At 36.1% G+C, this 13,245-nt stretch overlaps 2 protein-coding genes across 5 annotated transcripts; one reads left to right on the plus strand and one right to left on the minus strand.

The window, feature by feature from the left end:
• The first annotated feature begins 520 nt into the window (after positions 1-520).
• LOC121802405 lies at positions 521-4,083 on the plus strand. Of its 3 annotated transcripts, none has more exons than XM_042202076.1 (8): positions 521-673; positions 807-952; positions 1,021-1,269; positions 1,664-1,738; positions 1,826-1,981; positions 2,657-2,769; positions 3,045-3,255; positions 3,659-4,083. In XM_042202076.1, the coding sequence occupies exons 2-8, from the start codon at positions 877-879 to the stop codon at positions 3,742-3,744; spliced, it is 966 nt and encodes a 321-aa protein (XP_042058010.1). In that variant the 5' UTR covers positions 521-673; positions 807-876; the 3' UTR covers positions 3,745-4,083. The 3 variants fall into 3 exon arrangements, with proteins under 3 accessions (XP_042058010.1, XP_042058012.1, XP_042058011.1); XM_042202078.1 differs by having other exon boundaries at positions 2,672-2,769; XM_042202077.1 differs by having other exon boundaries at positions 531-669.
• Positions 4,084-6,829: 2,746 nt separating this feature from the next.
• On the minus strand, positions 6,830-8,757 carry LOC121803261 (proline dehydrogenase 2, mitochondrial-like). 2 transcript variants are annotated; one of them, XR_006050946.1, is made up of 4 exons: positions 8,193-8,757; positions 7,470-8,115; positions 7,164-7,333; positions 6,830-7,072 (listed from the first exon to the last, which is right to left on the minus strand). XR_006050946.1 is itself a non-coding variant. In XM_042202945.1 (4 exons), exons 1-4 carry the CDS (start codon positions 8,649-8,651, stop codon positions 7,033-7,035), a joined length of 1,386 nt encoding a protein of 461 aa, XP_042058879.1. In that variant the 5' UTR covers positions 8,652-8,757; the 3' UTR covers positions 6,830-7,032. The 2 variants fall into 2 exon arrangements, 1 of the variants encoding a protein (XP_042058879.1); XM_042202945.1 differs by having other exon boundaries at positions 7,164-7,404.
• Positions 8,758-13,245: the final 4,488 nt, after the last annotated feature.

Here is a 13,245-nt window from a genome sequence, read left to right on the forward strand (position 1 = left end):
GGAAATGACTCCACTACTATGGAATGTACCAAAATGGCAAAATGACTCCACTACTATGGAACGGAGGGAGTAGTATATAAATGTGAGGCACTCATTCAACTAATTTTTTCAACTTATTTTTCTTAAAACTTGTGTCGAGTCAAACTTGAACAATATTTCATGGACGGAATTGATACTATAGATGTAATAAATTATGGAAGTAGTGCACGGTGCACTTGATTTGGCTCGATTCTCCTTCACACCAATTTAAGCTTTCTATTTTGAGTCATACATTCCACTAACTCATTCTACTCTTATTTTATTATAAAATTAATATATAAAAGTAGATTTCATATTCCATCAACTTTTTTATTCACTTTATTTTATAAATTTAAACAATTTTTTAAAACGGGAGCAGTTAAATACTCCTATAAGACATTTAATGGCTAACCTGAGGGAGTAGTATAATGAATGGGCGATATCTACTGCGTCAAACAATTGTTGAAACAATTGATGTGGGGTCATGTGTTAATGGAAAACAGTAAAGTAAACGTTGCTCTTAAACCTCGCAAAACAACCTTAAACCCTATTAAAATCAACGCTCCACAGTCGGTCGGAGGCGCAGACATATAATATCTGATTCACTCAATTTGCGGCGGCGCCGATAATTGACTCCGCTGTGCGGCTCGCGTGAGTATGAATCATGAACCCTTGAAAATCTTATTTTGTAACGATTTTGCTCTGTGATTGTAAAAATATTGAATTTGGTTTTCTACCTTAGAAGAATTTGATGTTTCCCTTTCCTGAACCCGTGTTTCATCATTTAGGGGAAAGTATTTGTGGAGCTGGGACAATAACGACAAGAAGAAGAAGAAGAAGAAGAAGAAGAAGAAGAAGATGAAGATGAAGGTAAAGAAAGCTTCAACTGACGTCAAAGTTGTTGCTGAGATGGTTGAAACTCGCCCGGTGAAAGGTAATCTAACTGCTTCAATTGATCATACTCGTGATGGGAGAGGAGTCACTGAGATTTGGTATTGGCAGATGCAACGCCCGCAGGAAAGAAAAAGAGTCAGAAATTGAGTGATAAAAAAAGAAAGAAGAGCCGGCCAGCCAGAAGAGATGCTGAGAGCATTGTTCCCAGCCTTACCAACGAAATTGAAGATACAATTCCTAATAAACCAAGTAAGGAAAATTTGCTAAAACAAAGTAAAAAGAAGAGGAAGAATGTTGAGAGTATCAGCCACTTTGATGAATCCAATGACAAAAAAGATGCATCTGAAGAGTGTAATGGTAAGAAAAATGAAGAATGAATGATAAAATTCTCATTGCTTTATATCTCAACTTTTTAAGTATTGCAATCATGTATTCTATCTGTGATGCTGTGCTCTAGCAGTAATTTTCACCTTGACCCTGTTTGTTATGCCTTTGGTCTATAGCCTTCTTCAAAAGGACGTAAGTCATTCGATAGTCAATGAATGGAAACTGATGTCTGAGTATCGTGTTGCCTGTTGGTGTGTGATGATGTGTGAAAATGGAACTGGACAAAAAAATTTAATATGAGAATGAGACTAAGCTGAGTATCTCATCACCTCAATTATAAGAGGTTGTAATTTGTTGAGACTTATTTAGATAGTGCTTGGATTCTGGATTATATTAGTACTTCTTAACAGTTATTGGATGGCAGATTCTATACCTGGAGAACAATTTTCAATTTCTGGAAGAATTAGCGAGGGTGATGCCGCAAGGAACACCAAAAAAGGTATAAAAAAAAGTTCATGCTTTGCTGCAAATTTCAGTTATCTTTGCTTCCTTTTATGTTTTAGATAACTGAATCCTTTTGCTGTAGGTAAGTCAAAACATCCTGAAAGAAAGAAAAAGAAAAGGCAGCTAGTGTCAAATCATATACCCTCTGACAATTTGCTGGAAACAAGAGAAGAAAACGTAGAAGATGAAGTTTATCAGATGTCTTCTGGGGATGAAGATTACTCGAAAGGAATGAAAGGTATGATCTTATATTAAAAAGTTTCTTTTTATGTGGAATGATCTTTTGCAAATTTCTGTTGTTGTGTATAGATTCATGAAACATGGTCATTCTAGATGGACAGGGGTTTATGTAGAACTTCCAATAGTGATACTATTTCCTTTTTCCTCATCATACACATGATATTGCATACAGATTTAGGAAACATGATCATTCTAGATGCACGGGGTTTATATGGAACTTCCAATAATGATGCTATTTCCTTTTTCCTCTTCATACATGTGGTGACAAATACCTTTACACATGTTAGCTAGGGTATAGGGCAAATTAGAATCTCATTTTGGTTATGTTACTTTTATCATCATACGTTTGTATGATTAACAAAATGAAGCTTATTGAATGTAATATCTATTCATCTATTTGAGATCTGTGGGTTGATGTTGATGTGTCCTCTATTTCAACCTGTTGAAATATGTTGGTTGATTTAGCCTGTTTAAATAATAGTAGTATATAGTTTGTTATTGTGTAATTTATTTATTTTTTGGTCATAAATTAACACCAAGCGGGCATGCTTTAACTTGGTTGAGTGAAGAGAAATGGTCACACAGAACTCTCTCTGTCTCTACGACAATGCATATTCGAGTTCTAGCCTAAATGGGATTATAATTTTCATAATTGTTCCATTTTCAACATCAGTAACTGTTTGTTCAGAATGGATCACACACTATCACCAGAGTAGACCTGGGCTGGAGGTTTTGCAAGAGAGGATTGATGACTTCATAATGGCTCATGAGGCAAGAGAGGGGCAGGTAATGGTTTTATTCTGCAGCATAGCGTAATCTCTCTCATTTACAACATATGATGAAAGGTAGCACTGTGACATTATTGCTGATAGTGTGCTGAAATCTTTGGCTAAACAAGATATACTTGTTGCAGGGCTGGGTTTTGTTCTTGTAAAGGACCGATACAGTATATTTTTTTATATAAATTAGTATATGGTGCTCTTTCTCATTCATTTGTATTACGGCCTCTATGATCTGCTTTCTTCTGCATCAAACTTCTGTTAACATTTTGATTCATGCAGGCTAAAGCAGAGCGGCTGGCCCAAGCTGCAGAAGGTGGATGGACTGTTGTTGTGCATCAGAAAGGTCGTAAGAAGAGTACTGAAGCTGAAAGTGGAATTGCTGTTGGTTCTGTGGCCCAAGCTGCTGTCCTGGACAAGATGGGAAAGAAGAAAAAGAAGGAAGTTGGCCTAGATTTCTACCAGTTCAACAGAAGGGAAGCACATAGAAATGGTACATTCTTCAAAATCTCTTGTGCTAATTTTCATAGGGTAATGCATCCTATGTTAAATAACCCGTACATTTAATTTGTTTTACTATTTGTTTTATAAAGTTGGTGAAAGGATTATGTTTATGATAGTTTGATTTTTGCGAGCATCAGAGTCCATTTCTGCTTTCATTATCTGAAATGCTTCTCATCACATGTGCAATGTTAAATTTTCCAAAGTTGATTTTAACTTGTCATATAATTCCTCGTGTCGATGTTGTTTTAGGCGCTGCCCCGCTATATTAAAAAATACACCACCCTTTTTACACGTTAATAGTCTTGAGTAAAATAATTGACTTGCAAAGTTTTGAGAATTATGTGATGCTGCTCGCTTTCTCTTACTGAAATGTGTGTGGGTTGTGAATGCAGAGATCATGATGCTGCAAAGCAAATTTGAGCAGGATAAAAAGCGGATACAACAGATGCGAGCTGCAAGGAAATTCCGCCCCTACTAACTTGCTTACTCGGCCCTGGATGAGAGTCGAATCTCCCACCGTCGTTCACTGCTTTTCCGAGACGGTGTTTGGATCTCAAGTTTTTGCTCATCTTTTGTAGATTCAAGGTCGAGTCGTGTTCTTGAGAGAGATGTAGGTTCGCTCTGAAAAGCATTGTTTGTACCTGCTTTACCTCTACAAAGCAATTTTTTTTTATTAGAAATCCATATAGCGAAATTATTGATGGCTATTGGACTTGAAATCGTCAGTCCATTTTCACGTACATTTGCGAAATTCAAAACGAGCTTTCGATAATAATAGACCTCTTCATTGTTTCTGTAATGAAATATTTCAGTTCAAGAAAAGCATAGCTACTTTATACGAGGATAGTGATCAATTGTTAACTCATCATTTAATTGCTAACTATAATTAATTTAAGACCATATGATTTTAGAAATCTTATGGTCTATAATTTATCATGGGTAATTTTATTTTTCAGTTTTTAATATTAAAAATATAATAACAACTATCAAATTTAGGGTTTAGAAACACAATGTCAATACAGTATATGAAATCCATCAACATAAACATGACAGTGTCAATACAATTTCATATTGACATTGTACGAGCATTGTATTGACATATTATGTGTCGTGTATTGATATAAAGCTGATAACGAAATTTATGAAAACTTTCGAAAACAATTTCAAATTTTGACATCGGAACATATGCAAGTGAGATATCGTTAGAATCCTTATGAAATTATCTTTAATTTGATATATGTTGTGTGAAAAAATAATTTAAATAGAGAAAGTTATATGCGTTTTAAAGTTATGAGATATTTTTCAAAAGTTAGTTACAACTAATTTGTTGTAAACTGACCTTAATACCCTTATTGGCGTTTTTTTTATCGTATTGACATTTCGGAGTTGATGATCTAGACCCTTGATTTGAATATCTAATGGATATTATTTAATTGTAGTTAACAATTAAGTATTGAGTTAGCAACATAACACTCCCCCTTTAGATGATATAATAAATACTTATAAATAACAACTTGGGGGAGTGATCAATTGCTAACTCAACCTTTAATTGCTAACTACAACTAATTTAGAACCATAAGAATTGTAGAGATCTAGTGGTCTATAAATCGCAAGGTGTAATTTCGTTTTATTATTATTTAAATTTAAAAAGATAAGAAAACTATCAAAATTAGGGTTTTGAATCAAAATGTCAATATAGTGTATTAAACATATAAATATTATTCATTGAATATGTCAACACAATTTAGCATTGACATTGTATATGTATTATATTGACATATTATGATAGCTACATTGACATTAAGCTGCTTTTAAAAAATACGAAAATTAGAGATTTTTTTTTCAAATTTTGACATCGAAACATATGCAGGTGAAATCTCGTTAGAATCCTTATAAAATTATCTTTAATTTGATATAAATTGTGTAAAAAAATAATTTAATTTGAGATAATTATAATCATTTAAAGTTTTTGGATATTTTTTAAAAATTGGTTATAACTAACTTTTGGTCAATTGACATTAATATCCCTAACTGACATTTTTTGTGTATTATATTGATACTCATGGATGGATGAGGGATGATCTTGTACCTTAATTTCATAATCCAATGTCTATTTTTTAGTTGTAGTTAGCAATTTAGGGGTGAGTTAGCAATATACACACCCCTAACAACTTATATATTAAAATTTCAAACTTATCTAATAATCTCATACTTAAAATACATATCAAAGCATACATACATAAAGCAAAAATGATCAGTTCGATATAAAGAGGAGATATGTCAGACTCAGATTAAACAAACAATACTACTCCCTCCGTTCCACAAGAATATACACTTTTTCCTTTTTTTCCGTCTTACAAGAATATTCACTTTCCAATTTTGATCATTATTTTTTCTCTAATGAGGTGTGACTCATTCTCTACTAACAATACTTTAATTATCTCTATCTTACTTTAACAATTTGCATTAAAACCAGTGCCGAACTCAAAGTGCATATTCTTTGTGGACGAAGAAAGTATATAGTATAAATTAATATTTACTACTCCACTTATTTACTTGATAATTGGTATCATGAGAAAATACTACTGACTTATCACAAAAATAAACTTATTAATGGTTTTATTTATCGATGTTTTTAATTATGTAACATTAGAGCATCTCCAGTAAGACTGGACGTTAAATAGCCCTCACATAGCCTTCACACTGCCACATCATCAGCACTACAATTCTCCTGCCACATCAGCTTGCCACATCAACTGGACATCAAATAACCCTCACATAGCCTTCACACTACATATCCACATCACTAATAACAATTATATAATTTAATTTACAATCGTATCAACATACGAAATTTAATTTATGAGACAAATACATTTAAATTGAATAATACTATTAAAATTTCAAAAAGTACAATAATTTAAAAAAATTACATTTAAAAAAATTACATAAATTTACATAAAAATACATCTGGTCGTGGGCGAGGTGCCGCCGGCTGCATATAACTCTGCATCCATCGATCAACCTCACGGCTCGTATAGGCATCTAGCTCTTCGTTCAGCATACGCTCGTACTCATCCGCATCCCCACCACTACCACCGGCATTACTCATTTCTTAAATTGATCTTGTACATAATGTAAGATAGAGAGAGAGTACTCGTTAAAACAAGTGGTGCGAATGAAAATGACGTTCAAAGCGCGTATATATAGTGTTTTCAAAAGAAAAAAAATAAAATAAAATCTGACGCCGGTTTGACGCCGATCCGGGACCCACAATGGCGCCGTGAGGATCGGCGTCGGAACCGGCGTCATCGCGCGAATCGGCATGGCCACGCCGATTTTGACGCCGATTTCGCCGACGCCGGTTCCAATGGTTCGGCGTCAGAACCGGCGTCGGCGAAAAATCGGCGTCGCGATTTTGACGCCGGCATTGGAGATGCTCTTACAGTAGTATAATAGAAAGTGAGTCCTCCAAAGTCCAAACAATCTTTTGGATGCATCCAAATTTACATCTCATATATGCAGCTAAAAATTCATTGATAAAAAAAATAAAGGGTATGAAATGTCATTGCATTAATAAAATGAAATCTTGAAAAGTAGCAAGAAAAGATATACAAAAAAATCTTGAAAACTAGGTCACTCATCGTAGTCCAATAATTTACAAGAAAGTTTTGTACATTTATTGAATCCAAAAGGTCCTAGCTGGTTTAGGCGAATGTACAGTTCCACTATTTAACCTGCTTGTCAATCTCTACCAATCTATCTTCTATTTCTCCAAAGTGGTTAATCTCCTCAGCAACTCCTTCCTGCATAAAACCATAAAAGCTACATCTATCAATATTATATCTTAATTAATGACAATAATCTGAAGTGATACAATGTGTATAGTTTGTTCACCTCATTAGTTGTCTGTCTAATGCTGCAGTGGAAACAAATCCCCGATTCTCCTCAGCCCGTCGGAGAAGATAGGGAACGATGTGCTCCACCGGCCCATACGGCAAATATTTGCTCACTTTGAAACCCGCATTCCTTAACCCGAAAGAAAACGCCTCCGCCATCCCATATAGCTGTGCAAAATGCAGATTCTCAATGTAATTTTTCGTTCCCATACTAAAAACTTTAGCAGCTGCCAGTTTCCCTGCGTTATAAGTAATACTCTTAGGGGCCGTTTGGCAGGGAAGATAGATAAGACAAAACAAGTACCTGATTCGATATTATGGGTGGCGAGGATGAGGGAGCCGGGGCCGTTGGCTATCTCCTCTAGCATAAAAGCAGCACAGGAATTGTAGCAGGCGTGAGTATCCTGAATAGAGCCATGAATGGGTGAGTTGGCCCCGAGACACAAGGCAAGCTGTCTCTCAGTGGACATGTATGCACCTCTCACGAGTTTAATCCCTAGCGGGACTCCAGCTTTATCTGCAGCTATCTTGGCCATGACGAGCCTCTCATTGGAATCCTTAAGGTAGGCTTGGATGGTGTTGAAGATCAACGGTGTGTTGCCTATGTGGTACATTGTAGCCGCGTGGAATGTGAAGTAGTCGATCGCAGGCTGGATGGCGGTATCCTCTGCGTCGATCAGTAGAGGTACATTGGCCTCTAAGCTGCTCTCGCATATCTTCATCAACCTCAGAATCCCTAGCTCCAGATCCCGCTCTTCGTCTAGGGTTAGGGCTTCCGGCATATGTGGTGTGTGGTACAGAGCGCTTGAATTTGAGAGAAGAGGGAAGCTTTGGAGCTTCCATGGGAGATGCAAGGAATTATCCTTGAATTCCCATCTCAATAGATCACTCACTCTCTTAAGCAATTGAGGACGGAAAATCGCCGTCATCTTCACCACAACCGAGCTCACCTGTGATATACATTGATTTATATATTGATCATGATCCAAAAATGAGAAAATAAATAAGAAATGTGGAAATTGCTTACAGGAGAAGAGGGGAGTAAAAGTGTTGAAGAAATGGTCTGAATGATCTCGTGCACATTGTGATCACAGGAGGCGTTGTCGTGGGCGTGCTCCATGCCGTAATCGAGCATGGATTGGAGGCCGGATTCCCAGAGTTTCCGGGCAGCGCGGTCGGCCTCTTTTAGGGTTTTCCCCCCACAGAAATGGTGAAAGAGTGTGTGCTCGATGGAGCCCAATAAAACCTCTCTGGAGACGGGGGTGTCCATTAGCCTCGAATTCATGACTTTGGACCCGAAATGGATCATGGCTTCATTCATCACCACATGAAGAGTGAATGCGGTTGTTATCAGCTTCGACGTTGGCACGGAAGAGAAGAGCTCCTTGGAGTCATCCAGATTGATGTAGGCCGTCGAGTTGAGGCGGCGCTGGCAATAATGAAACTTGGTTACTAGTTTTGGGATACTTCTATAGCGGCTTGCCATGAACAAGGAAGGAATTGATTGATTAACAAAATGCAGTTTTTGAAACTAATGTTGCTAATCTCCTTTGGGGAAGTTGGCACTTAAAGTGTGAATGGATAGATGCAGTTTTGCATTTTGCTACTTCTTTGGTAAGTAAGGGCACTTCAAACTGTTTGGATATATAAGAGGATGTTATCTCCGTGAGCGTAGGAGAATATGTGGTTAAGGAAATTACTTACCGGGAAATAAGGGTATTAAGCGGCTGATATGGTGATGAGTAAAAGGGCCTCTTTCAAAATACCTAACTAAATGGATCTATTTTCACAGAATCTTATCGGAATGAATCAAATGAATATGAGCTGTGTTGATTGTTTTTATTTCCCAAAATTCTCGTTGGTCAATTTTTTTTTTTATTTTGTTATCTATTTTTAAGTTTTGAAATTCTGGAATGATTAGTGTTGTAGATGTTGGTTAATTTGGATTAAGAGTGGGTAGGTATCACATACAGTATATCTAATCAAAACCAGCATATCGTATATTTTATCGAAAATTTAGTATGAAAAAAAATACCTTACTAAAATTTTCGGTATACCTTATTTTCGGTGTGGCAAATTTCAATACCGATATCAGGGGTGTGCATTAGGGTTTCGGTTCGGTTTTTTATCAAAACCGAACCAAAACCGAAAAACCGTATTTAGTTCAAAATCCAAACCGAACCGAACCCGAAACACCGAAAAACCAAAAAACTGAAAACCGAACTTAAAAAACCGAAAAACCCGAACAAAACCGAAAAATCCGAAAAAATAAATATAATATTAATATATATATATGTGTGTGTAATTTATTTTATTTTATATATACTAATAGAATATTTATATATAATATAAAATTAATAATACATATAATATATATAATATAGTAGAATTTATTAAAAGAATATACTATATATTATATATAATATAATATATTAAATTTATAGAATATATATAATTCGGTTTTTCGGTTTTTCGGTTTTTTTCTTCGCCCGAACCGAACCGAACCGAAAAACTGAAATAACCGAATTTCAAAATTTCGGTTTGGTTCGGTTCGGTTTCCGGTTTTTTTGCTCACCCCTAACCGATATCATACCAAATTTCAATACATATATCATACCTTATTTTTTATTGTTTTTCCCCCGTAATATTCTCATTTGGTTTTTATTTTTTTTTATTTTGTTTTCTATTTTCAAGTTTTGAAATTCTGGAATGATTATTTGTTTGGATTAGGAGTGGGTAGGTACCGTATACGATATACCTAACCAAAACTCATCACATCGCATACTTTATCGAAAATTCAGTATGAGAAAAAAGCATACCTGTACGTTACCAAAATTTTCGATTTATCGAACTTCAGTATACCTTATTTTCAGTATGACAAATTTCACTACCGATACCGTAACTCATTTTCGATATATTATACCAAAATTCGGTATACCTAACTTTCAACATCAATAAAAATAGAATATTTGCGTTTAGAATATTATTTACTACTATTTTTAACAATTTAAAAAATATATATAATTATATTTATATTTCACAATAGATTTTATAATTTATAAATATATAAAATACTATTATATGGAGTATATAATTATATTATATTTTACTGTATATACCGAATTTCGGTATGTTACTGTATATAAAAATTCATACCGTTACCTTATTCCAAATTATTGGTATTTTTTCGGTACGATAAGACCGATATTTCGGTAATTCGGTATTTTTTTCCTAGCCCTAATTTGGATTAGGGTTTAGCTCCGTTCGCTACAAGTGAGAATACTTCTTTTTAGCAGGAGAATTAAAATAGTACTATTATTTAGTAAATTACGTTGATCGAAAATAAAATAAATTATAGAAGTGCAGAAATAATTAACATGAGAGAATAAATATACTCCTTTTTTGCTATAAAATGAATGACACACTTATGGTGTACGCAACTAAAAAAACCACTTGTAATAGGACAAAGGTAATTTAAACTGTTATACTACTTGATTTAAATTACTTATGAAATTTTAATTCATTATTAAAATTATATTTTATGCTTTATTGTCTCATGGATTCAGTTCATTTTTTACTTTTTTTTCTAAAATATTTATTCCTTACATTATTAAAACATGTTACTTTTAAATTTTTAATTTCTTTATTTATTCTATATTCTATTTGAATTAAATTTGTAATATAATTAATTTTAAAATTTATACTATTAATATTTTAAAACTAAAAAATACTCCCTTCGTCCCAGTTTAAGAGTCATGTTTTGCCATTTCCGTCCGTCCCAATTTAAGAGTCCTATTTAGAATTTACCATATTTGGACATAAAATTTAACCTCATTGTTGATGAAATTTACACTCAGATGTCATTACTTTCATAAAAATAAAACAAAACAAAATCCTAAACATACAAAAAGTTAAAATGGTCCCACTTTTCACTATCTCACTTCAATTATTACATACTCTACTCCATCCGTCCCAGTTTAGGAGTGCAATTTAGTTAGGGTACGAGTTTTAAGAAATTGTTGGAGTGTGTAAGAGCATCCCCATCGCTGCTCGATGGGGCGGATGGCGTCCGTGCTGACGGCGCGACACACTCGTGTCCGCCACTGTGCTCGCACCGACGGCACGACGCTGCTTGATATATCGAGCACGTCCGTGCCGCTGAGCAGGACGACATGACAGCATTCTATTGGCCAAAGGCAATGCCGTTGGCTTTTTCTATTTTTTTTTAAAATAAATATAATTTAAAAATTGTTTTTAAATTAAAAAAAAATATTTTCCCACTTCCCAATAAATTATATCCGTTTTCTCTCCACTTTTACTTTATTTTTCATTTTTCCTCCAAAATTCACATTTTTCATCTATAAATACCCTCATTTCCACACAAAAAATTTCCCGCCACACTATACAATTCTCATCTAAATTCTCTCATCAATTCTCAATCTTTTCACTCTTGCAAAAAAAATGTCTGGCATCGGCGATCACCCCTCCGACACCCGTGGATGGAACCATGAATGGTTCAACCCAACACCATTCCCTCATCCGGATACGGAATTCTTGGCCCTACCTCAAACCCAAGGTTCTCAAATTCCGGGTGGCTACCGGCCATCCGGTGGACGAGCAAGATGCCACCGATGGGCGATACGGGTGGACACCATGTCAACCTACCATTCCATTCCATGCATTACAAACCATTCATGCACTGCGACGCTTGGTAACAGGTGCATAGAAATCCGAAGTATAGGGGAGGCTTGTCATCCTCTTCCAGCAAACGGTCGAGGTCGTTATCCCTATCCGACGGCGGCTCCGACGAGGTGGCTAGCCAGCTTGCCGGAGCTAACTTGGGTAGCCTCGACGCCGGCACGAGCAGTTCCCAACGCCGGCCCAAGGCATGAAGAAGGCGACGGCCAACCGCCGTCGCACCGAGACTCCATCCGCCCCCGCCCCCGCTCCCGCTCCCGCTCCCTTTGTGCCACCTCAACCCCCCACCAACTCGTTGTGGACCCTTTTGGCTCAACTCAATTTGGCTGATAGGTCTCGGATGACTCCCGAATATTTGATTCACATTTGGCAATGATACGGGGTCTCCGAAAAATATTGGGGATAGGGTCAGAGGACTAGTCTTCCACGGGGGTATTTTTAATTATGTAATTTTTAATTTGTAGGATTTTAATTATGTAATTTTTATTTTTTAAGATTTTAATTATATAATTTTTAATTTTTAGGACTTTAATTATGTAATTTTTAATTTTTAGGATTTTAATTATGTTCTTTTTTAATTTTTTTTTATAATTTGTAATAGTATTCTGGGTATTTTTAATGCATTTTAATATTGTGGAAATGTTTTTATTTAAATTAAATAATAGAATGGTGAGACCCTTGAGCATGTCCTTGCGAAAGAGCATGAATATGAGTGTTATGCTCTTGGGGAAGAGCATGGAGTAAAACATAAATAAAAGTGGGTCCCGGCCCACTTTCATGCTCTTGCCTAAGAGCATGGATGAGGATGCTCTAATAATTGAAGTGAGGTAGTGGACGTACGGAAGGGATCACCTCCTACGTTATATACTACATTTGCTAATACACCTTATAAAGTCGACATGTGGAACCCATAATTATGGTAGAATCTATTTTCAATATAACCTCAATATAAATCCACATGTCCACTTTACAGTGGCGTATTAGCAAATGTAGTATATAGTGAACGAGGTGATCCATTAGGACGTACTATAAGAGCATCCACAATGGGACGCCCGATGGCACGCCCGATGCGTGCCATCGTCCGCCCTATTGTGGGTGCCCGCCATCGTCCGCGCCCTACGCCCACGCCCGATGCATCGTCCGCGGTTGAAGCGCGGACGATGGCCTATCGTCCGCGCCATCGTCCGCGCCATTGTGGGCTCGGCGGACGATGGGCGCTGACGATAGGCTATCGTCCGCATCATCGGGTGCCCCATTGGGGATCGGCGGATGATGCCACGCGTTTTTGATTTTTTTTTTCTATTTAAACCTCAGTTCTCATTCACTTGTTCATACGAACATCTCGCCTCTCTCGTTTCGCTCCTCTCTCACATTTCTACCTA

Source organism: Salvia splendens, chromosome 5, assembly GCF_004379255.2.
Source record: "Salvia splendens isolate huo1 chromosome 5, SspV2, whole genome shotgun sequence".
NCBI classification, from domain to species: domain Eukaryota; kingdom Viridiplantae; phylum Streptophyta; class Magnoliopsida; order Lamiales; family Lamiaceae; genus Salvia; species Salvia splendens.